General features: G+C 32.0%; 1 protein-coding gene across 1 annotated transcript; it reads left to right on the top strand.

Moving 5' to 3' along the window:
• The first annotated feature begins 3605 nt into the window (after positions 1-3605).
• LOC121218464 (nucleolar protein 58) lies at positions 3606-4436 on the top strand. Its single transcript, XM_041095652.1, has one exon. The coding sequence runs from the start codon at positions 3606-3608 to the stop codon at positions 4434-4436; it is 831 nt and encodes a 276-aa protein (XP_040951586.1).
• The last annotated feature ends 10373 nt before the right edge of the window (positions 4437-14809 follow it).

The raw sequence follows: 14809 nt of genomic DNA, 5'->3' as shown, positions 1-14809 counted from the left end.
GATGAAAATTAATTATTATCAGTTTGGATTTTCAGTATCTATTTGATTATTTAGTTTTGAACTGTAAGATTTTTATAAAGCTGTGGTACAAACTTCAAGTTAAAGTTTTAATCGTTTTTATTCCGCTTATATATATACTATCTCAACTGTAATTTTACTGACTGATTTTAAATGATTAAGTATTATGAACCGACATATAAACTGATTTGTAAAAATTTTTCTACGATCACTTCGGTGATCAATGTAGCATCCAGAATTCGGTCTAAACTTCTAGGCTGGGTTTAGGGTGTTACACCAACACCCTTACCACTCGAACCAGTAGCTCATTCTGACATAGATTAACAGGCTATTTTATAAAAGCCCACTCAACAAGGGTAAGGCTAGGATCAGAAAAATAACAAAATTTGGAAAAAGTGGAACTTGAACCCAAGACCTCACACACACACACCCAGAACACTTAGCCACTAAAACAAATATACATTTGTGTCAGATATTTACAGAAATGAAAATAAATTATTCAGGGCATTACAATTACTATGTGTATTTTTTGGTGGTAAGATTAACTAATTTTGTTTCATGTGAATGTTGGGAGATTTTGGGATCTTCTTGAATATTCGATATTAATCATTTCGAGTTCTTTGTTGGTGAAGATCATGAAGTGTACGATGTTCCTCTAACGAATTAAGGGATTTTTAGGGCTACTATTCTGTTGGGTAAGTGATTGATGCTTTCGATTAGGGGTTGACTCTGTTTATTAAGGCCAAATGTTAACAGTTGTGGCTGAATTAGTTGCTTAGATTTAGTGTATGATTGCTAAATTGTTCATTCTAAATGTCATTTTAGGTTTTGGAATCCTTGCTATTATGGTTGCATTGAAAAACGATCAGGTGTGTATGTTCTATCCTAAAAAATAACAAACGACTCAAAGCCAAAAAAGTCATGTGGGCCATGTGGGCCACACGGCTTGGGCCAGGTAGGTTATGTGGGCCACACGGCCATGTGGGCCCATTTTCAGTAAAATTTAGTTAGGGTCATGTTTGATGTGCGTTTCGAGGTCAGCTACTTCTTTGGGTTTGATATGTGGTAGGTATGATCCCAATATAAGAAATCTGGGCTACTGATATTATATGTGTATCACTTGTAAGCATGTCAGTAGTATAAATCTCACATTTGATCTACAAATCTGAGAATTCTGTTAGCATGTTTCTAGTATGTTAAAGCATGATTCATCTGTGTGCATCTGAGTATGTATTACGTTTCAGCACGTGCATTGGGGTGAGAGAATTATGTGACGGAGGAAGTGTTGGCAATTTAATGATCTGTCTTATCTGGTGGTTTAACCACATATCTGTTTTGGCAGCTTGACTGCAATTCTGGTGGCTTGACCGCACTTATCTATTTTGATGGATTACCGCATTATTTCTGGCAGCATGACTGTAATATTCTGAAAAGTGAAATACGCTTACTTATTGGTGTGTGGCGTTGGATGGGTATTTATTACCTCATTTGCTGTGTAAGGATGGATGGAGATAGTGTGTAGCGGATGGGGTTGGACCTGTATCTGTATCTATATCTGAAATTGCATTTGTATTAGTAATTGATCTATCTGTCATGTTGCATCGTGAGATATGTCACGCATTTGTAACTATTTGAAACATGATTTTTGCATGATTTTTACATAATATTTATTAAATAATTATTAATTAAAATTTATGTACTTTTGGACCGTCGGACTAATTTTTGAAATTTTATTTTGGTTTTGGGTTTTGTTGAGTTTTTTAGATAATTAGTTTAAATAATTTGCATAAATTTTCTATTATTTGAAAAGGATGTTCGATTTTTTTTTCAAAATTGAAATGTTTAAAAATTTTTACCGCTGCAAATTCAGAATAAGTGAATTTATTTTTTAGAAAGAGTAAATAAGTTAATATTACGACTTTCAGTTTGATTTGGTGGGAAGTAATATCTGTTTTCAAAAATACTTATTTGACAATAATTAAGTTTTCTAGGAAATAAATGTAAATGATTTTTTATTATTACAAAATTACTAATGCAAGATCAAGCAATGTTTTGGGAAGCGAATAATCTAGCTTTAAGTAGTCAGTGTAACCCTCAAGATCCGGTCATAAATTCTAGACCGGGTTTGGGGTATTACAGTAGTAACTCCATATAAACTTACCTGACAAAACCATAACGACATGACGTCAGGGTTTAATCTACAATTTTTCGTTTTTCTTCAATTATCATATGGTTTATTAAAGTTTCGACCTATAATAATTTATTACAATTTATCAATTCCAATCATCTTATATCATCCTATTATAAATATAAATCAGTTCAATTCAGTTTCCTAAAGTTTTAAAATTTATTCCCTAAAATCGAAATAGCTATATCTTTCAAATCTAAGTTTCATTTTTCAATCTGATTTCAATTTCATACTTCTATAACCCTCTATCATCTATAATTATAGAAATTTCAAACTAATTTTGAAATATTTACACTTTAATCCTTAAGTTCAAAACTATAAATTTTCACTTTAGAAATTAATCCTTTTTCATATCTAAGCATCAAATCTAACCAAATGACACCAATTCATGATTAGTTAAATAAGCTTATAAGACTTCAAAAATATAAAAATTATAAAAAAACAAGCTTAAAATCACTTATCAATTTCAAAACAGAGGTTAGCCGAATGCTAAGAGCTTAAAAATGGCTTCTTTTGTTTCTTTTTCTTGCAAACGGTGGAGAGAAGAGGGAAATGAAGATTGACCATATCTTTTTTATTATGTTTTAACATATAATATTAATAATTTAATCATAATTATACTTTGGTGAATGTGACAGTGGGGATATACGTAAAGTATATAACATTATACTTTTTGCAAGCAGTTGGCTGGTCTACCCAAGAGTGATCAAATTTTGAGCTGCCTTCAATGAGCCAATTTTTGCCTATAATGGATAAAGGCACTTTGTCTAGTTCAACTGCTCACAGAATAATGTTAAAATGAAATTAAAACAAGGTGGGCTGGTCACACCAAAAAAATAAAATATTAATGTGGTGTTTGGTTAGTCGAATTTATCATAATTTTATAGAAATTGAGACTAAAAAACATTAAGAGAATAAATTCTATAACAAAGACAATTTAGTAAAAATGTCCTTTTAGGTAATTTTAAGTACTCTTAACCAAAATAAAAAATTCAAATCAAATTAACCAAATAAGATAATATAACATACGGAACATCCCACTTATAATCTTACATCCCCGTAATCTTATTATGAAAAGTAATCTTATATTACTCGAATCAAATGCTCTCACAAACTATTATCTAAATAAAGAAAAACACTTAATTTTTATAACATTTTTTTCATATATTTGAAAGATTATATTTTGTATTTTTACGTAAAAATATTTGACATAGATTGAGCACCTTTTTAACATAATTCCACCATAAGTCAATTATGTAGATGAGAAATTGGTACAAACAACGTGGAGCCAAATCCCACCAAACCATCTCTCATCCTCTCCTATAAAAGGCTTGCTACACATAGACAACAATCCACACAAAAATACACTTAAAATTCTTTTCTTTCTATTTGGTTAACCATGGCTCATAACTTTCGTCATCCTTTCTTCCTTTTCCAACTTTTACTCATTACTGTCTCACTAATGATCGGTAGCCACACCGTCTCGTCAGCGGCTCGACATTTATTCCACACACAAACAACCTCATCAGAGCTGCCACAATTGGCTTCAAAATACGAAAAGCACGAAGAGTCTGAATACAAACAGCCAAAATATCATGAAGAGTACCCAAAACATGAGAAGCCTGAAATGTACAAGGAGGAAAAACAAAAACCCTGCAAACATCATGAAGAGTACCACGAGTCACGTGAATCGAAGGAGCACGAAGAGTACGATAAAGAAAAACCCGATTTCCCCAAATGGGAAAAGCATAAAGAGCACGAGAAACACGAAGTCGAATATCCGAAAATACCCGAGTACAAGGACAAACAAGATGAGGATAAGGAACATAAAAATGAAGAGTACCACGAATCACGTGAATCGAAGGAGCACGAAGAATACGAGAAAGAAAAACCCGAGTTCCCCAAACTGGAAAAGCCTAAAGAGCACGAGAAACACGAAGTCGAATATTCGGAAATACCCGAGTACAAGGAAAAGGAAGATAAGAGTAAGAAACATAAAGATGAAGAGTGCCAGGAGTCACACGAATCGAAAGAGCACGAAGAGTACGAGAAAGAAAAACCCGATTTCCCCAAATGGGAAAAGCCTAAAGGGCACGAGAAACATAAAGCCGAATATCCGAAAATACCTGAGTGCAAGGAAAAACTAGATGAGGATAAGGAACATAAACATGAGTTCCCAAAGCATGAAAAAGAAGAGGAGAAGAAACCTGAGAAAGGCATAGTACCCTGAGTGGGTTAAAATGCCTGAATGGCCGAAGTCCATGTTTACTCAGTCTGGCTCGAGCACTAAGCCTTAAGCCATATGACACTGGTGCATGTGCCATCATCATGCAGTAATTTCATGGGATATCGTAATTATATTGTTAATAAAAAAGATGGTGAGTGGGAAATGTGTGTGTGCATTCATCCATGTAGCAATGCTGAATCTCTTTGCATGCATAGAGATTCTGAATGGTTATAGTTTATGTTATATCGTTTGTTCTAGTGAAATTAATTTTGAATGTTGTATGTAATGTTAACATCACTTGGCTTGATTTATGTTTTAATGAAGTTTATGTTGTGTATTTTACTTTAATGATATTGCATGTATTGTTAATTTAACATAGCTTGATTATTATACTCTTCTATTGTTAATTATAAATTGTATCGTCTTGTTTAAATTTTTTATAAGTTAAGACATGTATAAATATATGACAATATAATTACAAGTTTTAGTTCAATGTTCGCTATCTTAGTATGTTATTGATGATTCAATCTTAATTACATTTAAAAAAATTTCATTTAAAATTTTAATAAATAATAACAAATAATTATTGTAATATAATACACAACCAAAAATAAAATAAATAAAATAAAATATCAAATAATTGTTATAATATTGTAATATAATATGTACCATATTCTTAAGTGAATTAGGGTCTAACTTATAATCCCTAAAATTTCAGTTTAAATATTTTTATTCTTATCATATTATTAGAACTCTTTTTAAATAAATTAAAATTTTAATTATATTAATTTAATTTAAACTCCTAATTATCTTATATAAATTAAAACTTTAAATATTCTAATTTAATTTAAATTCTTAATTATCTTAATTTGTAACTTCCTTCACTCGGCTAGACGCTAGACTCGAAAATAGGAGATTACATCGGCCACCGAGATGGCCTAATAGAAATCAGGGTTTAAAAACAGTCGATTTTAAAACATTTATTTATTTATGAATAAAAATTAGTCTATTTTCAAAAAAACACATGAGTTAGTAAAAACGATTTATTTCGATCACTTTTAATTTTATTATTTGCATTTTTACCCTTCAAGTTACACAATTCTTGTTTTTCATCTTTAAATTTCTATATTATTTAATTTAAGTCCTTCTACCATTTATTTTATTAGATGATTATTGTTAATTTCCGTTAAAATTTTATTATTGTTAATATTACACGTTATAATTATAACATCATCATATCTTTTTCTGTTATTTTACTATATATTATTATCATTATTAAATAGTATTATTATTCCTATTATTATTTTTTTATTTTATTATAGTGTTATTTTATTATTTGTGTTGCTATAATTATAATATCATAATTTTGTTATTATTATATTATGCCTACATATATTCACCTGTTTGGTACAACATACCACGTTCTAATAGACTTATCGCATGTGACATTAATGTAGCATCCATTTTAGCGTACCGCATAAGTAGACGTAAGGACATGTAAGGAAACCAAAACAAACTCCTAAGTACATGTAAGGACCCGATAGTTATGGGTATCGAAAAATGTATTTTCGAGACTCCGTTTTCGTAAATTAGACTGTAAATATTTATTAGAAATATTTACAAAGTTAGTTGTGTGGTTAATTAGGTTTTGATTAGGAAAATTTGCATGAATTAAGAGTAATTAGGTATAAGGACTAAATTGTATAAAGGGTGAAAGTTGAATTATAGATTAAAGAAAAACTAGAAGGACTAAAGAAGAAATTATGACATTGCTCATAAATGAGGCGGCATAAGTGTAATTATTATAAAATTTAAAGTAAAAATATATTATAATATTATATAATAATAAATCTTAATGTTTAAGTATATTTATTATATTATAATAATAAAATAAAAGAAATAGAAATAGAAAAGAAAGAAAGAACAAACGAAACAGAAGGGAAAAAGAAAGAAAAAGGAAAGAAAAGGAGAAAGACCAAAGCTAACGTTTTCAAAGTTCCACGCTCAATTCGTTAGTCAATTTAGTCCCTATTTTCTTGTAATTTTTATGTTTTTGGAATGCCAGTATTAAATACTACTTGACCAATGTCAAAATTTTAGAAATTATTGAGTTTTTAAGTGTTGTCTATGTTGAATAATTTTAGTATTAGGGATTAAATTGATAGATTTTTAAGCTAGAAATGAAAAGGGATTAAATTGTAGAACAAATAGTAAATTTTGTGTAATAGGGACTAAATTATAAAAAAATTCAAAATTTAGGAATTTATCTTAAAATAGGGAGTTGAATTTAGTCTAAAGTGGAATTTGCATGAAAATAAAGAATTAAATGTGAAGAATAAAAGTTAGTCTCGGCTTAGGGGCTAAATTAGAAATTGGCAATATCTGCTAATAATTATCGAAACTGTAAATTGATAATTACTGAAACTGTAAACTGATGTGCATAAAAATTCTACATACAGATTAATTTGGTAGTTACGATGAGCACACACGTGGTACTCGTGGACGAAGTACTAGAAGCTGAGGTAGAGGTCGTAGAGGGATTCGAGCTGAGTCCTTCGTATCTGATATGATCCCTAATCTGGACACTAGAGAGACACCGGTGTCACCTGTTACTGAGACTGGTGCTGAGTCTCAGGATGGAGCAGTTGGGGACGACGCACTGTCCTAGGAAATGCTGCGAATTCTAGAGAGGGTCGCTGGGGCTAATACTGAATCTGGAGGCCGTGGGTCGGTTACGGAACGACTCAGGTCATGTAACGCCCCGTACCCGAGACCGTCGCTGCGAGATGAGGCGTATCAGTGGTGGCTATCCGTTAAGGAGGGCACTCAGCCCGACCAACTAACTTGGGATATGCTTAAGACCACTTATCAGAATAAGTACGTGGGAGCTAGCTACATTGAGGCTAGGCGACAGGAGTTCCTAAATGTCACTCAGGGTGACTGTTCAGTGGTTGAGTACGAGGCTGAGTTCATTAGATTGAGCCGTTATGCGAGGGGCATGGTGGCAATCGAGTATGAGCGCTGCGTCCGATTTGAGGATGGTCTCCGTGATAGCCTGCGGGTTTTGATAGCTCCACAGAGGGAGCGGGATTTCTCCGCCTTGGTCGAGAAGGCCAAGATAGCCGAGGAGGTAAAGCGCTCTGAGCGCCAAAATCGTGAAAAAAGGAAGGCTAAGTGGGATTTTGAGCCTTCGAATACTGGGATGAGGCCTAAGAAAAAGGCCAAGACTGATGGGCCCGTGAGAGCTGGGCCTACTTGTAATGACCCAAATTTTACTATTACCGAAAAAGTGTATTTTTGGGTCTCCGTTTTTGAAAAATGGATTCGTAGATATTTTTAATAAATATTTACGAAGTAAAATGAGTGGTTAATTAGAGTTTAATTAAGTAAATTTAATTTAATTAAGAGTGATTAGGAAAAATGATTAAATTGAATATAATGTGAAAGTTTAATTATAGAATAAAGAAAATTAAAGGGACTAAATAAGTAAATAAGCCAAAGTGAATGCCAAGTGTGTGATAAAAATAAAATACATGTGTAATAGATATTGTGCATACATTTGTAATACATGTAAGTATTTACTTATTATTTAAGTAAATATTATTATTTTATAATTAATTAATTAAAGTAAATAATTAAATAAAGACAAGTGTGTGGTAATAATAATTTATATGTGTACCAATGATATATATACATTTGTAATATACGTGTATACTTACTTATTATTTAAGAATAATATTATATTATAATATAATTAAAACATAAAAGTAAATGAAACAAAAGAAATAAAGAAAAGGAAAAGAGAATGAAAGAAACAAAATGTTTAAACAGAAATGGGGAAGGAAAGGAGAAAGAAAGAAGAAAGGAAAAATTCAAGGTTTGAAGTTTGGAAGTTTAATAGGTAAGTCAATTTAGCCATTTTTACTTAATTTTAATGTTTTAGAAGCTTTGGAATAAGGTTTTGATGAAATTAAATTGATATATTGAAAGTTATTAGATTTTTAAATATTGTTTATGTTGAATAAAATGATGAATTAGGGATTAAATTGATTGAAATTCAAGTTAGAAGTGAGATAAGGATTGAATTGTAAAGTAATTCATAAGTTCTGAATAGTAGGGACTAAATTGAAAGAATTCTGAAATTATGGTTTTATGCTAAAATTAGAGAGATGAAATTAGTTTAAAGTGAAAATTAAATGAAAATATTGAGTTAAATGTGAAAAATAAAAGTTAGTCTAGGTTTGGGACTAAATTGGAATTTAGTCAAAAGTTGAATAAAAATTGAAACATTCAACGTGAAAATTTTACTGCATTAATGATTATAAATTGTATTAATTTCATAGCTAAGGGGTGCCGAAAAATCCTCGGTTAAGAAAGGAAAAGACGAGGTCAACGAGGGTTAGCTCAGAAATCACGGTTTGTGTTTCTATAATCCGAACTTAATATTTAATTGTTGAATTTATTATTTAATGTGTAGGTTGATGCATAGAAAAGTGAAATTTAATTGTTAATTATTATATTTTGATTGAATGTTATGGTAAGTAATCCAGGTAAGCATTATTGTGTTTTATGATTATTGAAATGAATCAAAATATATATTGTATTGAAATTAAATTGCATGTTCATTGATATGGAAAAATGTATTAAATTGAATTAAAATTAAAATACAAATGAAATTGAAAATTTGAAAGTTCACTTAATACCCTATTAACTGTATCGGGCTAGTCGTATATAGTTGGTATGCCATAGGATTGGAACTGTTCAGGGATATTCCGACTGTGTGTCGATGAGACACTATGTGTCGACGAGACACTATATATGTCGACTACTATGACTGTTTCGGATTCGTTCCGAAGAGATACTCTGTACCTGACTATGACTGTTACTGTTACTGTTTTGGATTTGTTCCAATGAGGTACTTTGTGTACCGCTACTATTACTGTTACTATTACTGTTACCCTTACGGTGTATTCTGGCTTCGGCCGATGAAACACTGTATACTATCCCCGGTGTGTGGGTCGGATCTGTGTATCCGTCCAGGTCGGATCCGTGTATCCGTCCAAATCCGAGTTATGTATAAGGACTAAATTGTATAAAGGGTGAAAGTTGAATTATAGATTAAAGAAAAACTAGAAGGACTAAAGAAGAAATTATGACATTGCTCATAAATGAGGCGGCATAAGTGTAATTATTATAAAATTTAAAGTAAAAATATATTATAATATTATATAATAATAAATCTTAATGTTTAAGTATATTTATTATATTATAATAATAAAATAAAATAAATAGAAATAGAAAAGAAAGAAAGAACAAACGGAACAGAAGGGAAAAAGAAAGAAAAAGGAAAGATAAGGAGAAAGACCAAAGCTAAGGTTTTCAAAGTTTCACGCTCAATTCGTTAGTTAATTTAGTCCCTATTTTCTTGTAATTTTTATGTTTTTGGAATGCCAATATTAAATATTACCTGACCCATGTCAAAATTTTAGAAATTATTGAGTTTTTAAGTGTTGTCTATGTTGAATAATTTTAGTATTAGGGATTAAATTGATAGATTTTTAAGCTAGAAATGAAAAATGATTAAATTGTAGAACAAATAGTAAATTTTGTGTAATAAGGACTAAATTGTAAAAAATTCAAAATTTAGGAATTTATGTGAAAATAGGGAGTTGAATTTAGTCTAAAGTGGAATTTGCATGAAAATAAAGAATTAAATGTGAAGAATAAAAGTTAGTCTCGGCTTAGGGACTAAATTGGAAATTGGCAATATCTGCTAATAATTATCAAAACTGTAAATTGATAATTATTGAAACTGTAAACTGATGTGCATAAAAATTCTAAATACAGATTAATTCGGTAGTTACGATGAGCACACACGTGGTACTCGTGGACGAAGTACTAGAAGCCGAGGTAGAGGCCGTAGAGGGATTCGAGCTGAGTCTTTCGCATCTGATGTGATCCCTAATTTGGACACTAGCGAGACACCGGTGTCACCTGTTACTGAGACTGGTGCTGAGTCTCAGGACCGAGCAGTTGGGGACGACGCACTGTCCTAGGAAATGCTGCGAATTCTAGAGAGGGTCGCTGGGGCTAATACTAGATCTGGAGGCCGTGGGTCGGTTACGGAACGACTCAGGTTGTGTAACGCCCCGTACCCGAGACCATCACCAGAGTCGAGCACGAGGAGTTAACGAACATAATTCGTTAATTAAACAGCTCAAACAATTTATTTTAAAATTTTTAGACAAGTTGGCTAACTGCATCACGGTCGCTAAAAAATCCATATCTCGAGTTACAAAACTTGAAATTCAATTTTGTAAATTTTTCCTGAAACTAGACTCATATACCTACTTTCTAATTTGTTTCTAGAATTTTTGGTCAGGCCAATTAGTACAGTTTATTAGTTAAAGTCTCCCATGTTTCAGGGTTCGGCTACTCTGACCCTTGTGTATTACGAATCTGATATCTCCCTGCCCAGAGTTTCAATGACTATGCCATTTTTTCTCATAAAACTAGATTCAATAAGGATTTCATACATGTAAGGTAAAACTCCTAATTTTTTTTTTACAATTTATGGTGAATTTTTAAAGTTAGAACAGGGGATTCAGAGATCGCTCTGACCCTGTTCCGCCAAAACTTAAATATCTCAAAAAATATAACTCATTTACCTGTTTTGTTTATTCCATATGAAAATAGACTCATCAAGATTCGATTCCATAACTTATTCATCATTTAATTCCATTTATAATATTTTTAGTGATTTTTCAAATTCACATCACTACTGCTGTCTGATTCTGTTTTGTGGCCAATTTTACCTTTCCAAGGATTTTCATGGTTTAGTTAAGACATAAAGCATACATGTTATCATATATAAACTTGATTAGCTATTCCAATAGCTAATCATTCTCAAAAATTTCCATTCCATCCATGGGCCATATCGTAAGATTATACACACTAAATGATTGGAATGCTATACATGCCATATTTCCAAAATTTCAAGTCATTATACCGCGATTGTCTAGTGATAGTGTGAGCGTGCCTCCGACCGTCCCGATCTCCAAATTGACTTGTCAAAACTACAAAGAATGAAAAGGAGGGAGTAAGCATAGATGCTTAGTAAGTCCACATACAAATAACAAATAACTTAACAAAGCAATTATACCAACCAACATTAGCATAATATCACCAAAACCTATATCACATTTCTATTCATCATTCATCATCTTACCATATTATTGTTGTCGTATCAAGTCTCAACCCGAGGATTAAGTACATACCTGTCCAAAGTGTCCATTCCACAACACTTGCCAATACGTCACTTGCATCTTGAGTATTCTTCCATTTCACTAGAATTTTACCCGTTAAACACATCGGAATATAACTCGGATACATGGAAAATTTGCACATAAGTGCCACATATGTAGCCAAGCTACCATGTAACCTGGCCATAAGTGAACTCGGACTCAACTCAATGAGCTCAGGCATTCGCATCCATAAGTGAACCCGGACTCAACTCAACGAGCTCGGATGCCTAGTTACATCTCACGAACTCGGACTCAACTCAACGAGCTCGGGCGTTCGCATCCATAAGTGAACTCAGACTCAACTCAACGAGCTCGGATGCCCAAATATCCTAATCTATTCCTAAGGTTCAACGGGACTTTCCTCGTTCGTACTCCTTTACCATTCTCCTTGGAATACCAATGACGATACTTCGGTAGTTTTTCACATTTTTCACATAATTCATAAAATTTTTGCATGTTGTCCAACAATGACCACAAAACATAGAATTGCATGATAACAATCATAATATCGTATAAATAGCATTAAATGATTTAAAATAACGGTTATATTACAATATTTACATAAGAACTTACCTCGATACAAAATGAGAATAGTCGAGCCTATTCCTCGTAAACTTTATTTTTCCCCCGATCTCGACTCGAATCTCTTTTCTCTTGATCTATAATACCAAATTAATTTATTTAATACACACATTCATCAAAAAATCCCTTAGTACGAACTTTGGAAAAATTACCATTTTGCCCCTAAACTTTCACATATTTACACTTTTACCCCAAGGCTCATAAATTAAACCTCATCCTATTTTCTTATGTTTTATGACATGTTGGTCATTTTTCCCTTCTATAGCAACATCAAATTCACACTCTAACATGTACTTATGAATATTAGGTATTTTTACCGATTATGTCATTTTACTCGTTTTTACGAAAAATCACTTAGCAAAAGTTGTTTAACACAATATCAAACTTCATATTCTACCATAAAACATCGAAATTCATACATATCATCCATGGGTAAAATTTTAAATATAAACCCTAGCTCAAAATATTGGTAGAAATAAGTAACTGAGCTACGAGGATTTCAAAAATGTAAAGAACATTAAAAACGGGCATAGAAATCACTTACAATCAAGGATTAAAAGTGTTGAAACCCTAGATATGGTGGAGAACAAAATTCGGCAGCAACTTATGGAGAAGATGATCATTTTTGTGTTATTTTTCCCATTTTATTTCATTTAATATCCAAATGACCAAAATGCCCTTCCTTACTAAACTTTCAAAATTTTCATCCATTTCCAATTTTTGTCCATAAACTTAGAAATTGGTCAAATTTCTATTTGAGACCTCCTAATTAATATTTCAAAGCAATTTCATACTAGAAAATTCTAGAATGCAAGTTTTGCAACTTATTCAATTTGGTCCCTAACTTCAAATTAAGCACTTTATGCATAGAATTTCTTCACGAAATTTTCACACAATCTTGCAATCATATCATAGACCTCAAAATAATCATAAAATAATTATTTCTATCTCAAATTTTGTGGCCCCAAAACCACTATTTCGATTAGGCCCTAATTCGGGTTATCATGGGTCGAATGGGGTTGTGATATTCAGCAGCATCGCTGGAGTTGCTCTGAGTTTGGCTGAGTATTGGATGGAGGCCACAGAGCATATCATGGACGATCTGGACTTTTCTGATGAACAGAAGCTTAAGGGGTTGTGTCATTGCTGCGAGATGAGGTGTATCAGTGGTGGCTATCCGTTAAGGAGGGCACTCAGCCCGACCAACTAACTTGGGATATGTTTAAGACCACTTATCAGAATAAGTACGTGGGAGCTAGCTACACTGAGGCTAGGCGACGTGAGTTCCTAAATCTCACTCAGGGTGACTGTTCAGTGGTTGAGTACGAGGCTGAGTTCATTAGATTGAGCCGTTATGCGAGGGGCATGGTGGCAACCGAGTATGAGCGTTGTGTCTGATTTGAGGATGGTCTCCGTGATAGCCTGCGGGTTCTGATAGCTCCACAGAGGGAGCGGGATTTCTCCGCATTGGTCGAGAAGGCCAAGATAGCCGAGGAGGTAAAGCGCTCTGAGTGCCAAAACCGTGAAAAAAGGAAGGCTAAGTGGGATTCTGAGCCTTCGAATACTGGGATGAGGCCTAATAAAAAGGCCAGGACTGATGGGCTCGTGAGAGCTGGGCCTACTTGTAATGACCCAAATTTTACTATTACCGAAAAGTGTATTTTTGGGTCTCCGTTTTTGAAAAATGGATTCGTAAATATTTATTAAAAATATTTACGAAGTAAAATGAGTGGTTAATTAGAGTTTAATTAAGTAAGTTTAATTTAATTAAGAGTGATTAGGAAAAATGATTAAATTGAATATAATGTGAAAGTTTAATTATAGAATAAAGAAAATTAAAGGGACTAAATAAGTAAATAAGCCAAAGTGAATGCCAAGTGTGTGATAAAAATAAAATACATGTGTAATAAATATTGTGCATACATTTGTAATACATGTATGTATTTACTTATTATTTAAGTAAATATTATTATTTTATAATTAATTAATTAAAGTAAATAATTAAATAAAGACAAGTGTATGGTAATAATAATTTATATGTGTACCAATGATATATATACATTTGTAATATACGTGTATACTTACTTATTATTTAATAATAATGTTATATTATAATATAATTAAAACATAAAAGTAAATGAAACAAAAGAAATAAAGAAATAAACATTCAACGTGAAAATTTTACTGCATTAATGATTATAAATTGTATTAATTTCGTAGCTAACGGGGTGCCGAAAAATCCTCGGTTAAGAAAGGAAAAGACGAGGTCAACGAGGGTTAGCTCAGAAATCACGGTTTGTGTTTCTATAATCCGAACTTAATATTTAATTGTTGAATTTATTATTTAATGTGTAGGTTGATGCATTGAAAAGTGAAATTTAATTGAAAAGTGAAATTTAATTGTTAATTATTATATTTTGATTGAATGTTGTGGTAAGCAATTCAGGTAAGCATTATTGTGTTTTATGATTATTGAAATGAATCAAAATA

Source organism: Gossypium hirsutum, chromosome A03 (assembly GCF_007990345.1).
Source record: "Gossypium hirsutum isolate 1008001.06 chromosome A03, Gossypium_hirsutum_v2.1, whole genome shotgun sequence".
Classification (NCBI taxonomy): Eukaryota; Viridiplantae; Streptophyta; class Magnoliopsida; order Malvales; family Malvaceae; genus Gossypium; species Gossypium hirsutum.
This window is presented reverse-complemented; position numbering and strand designations above follow the sequence as displayed.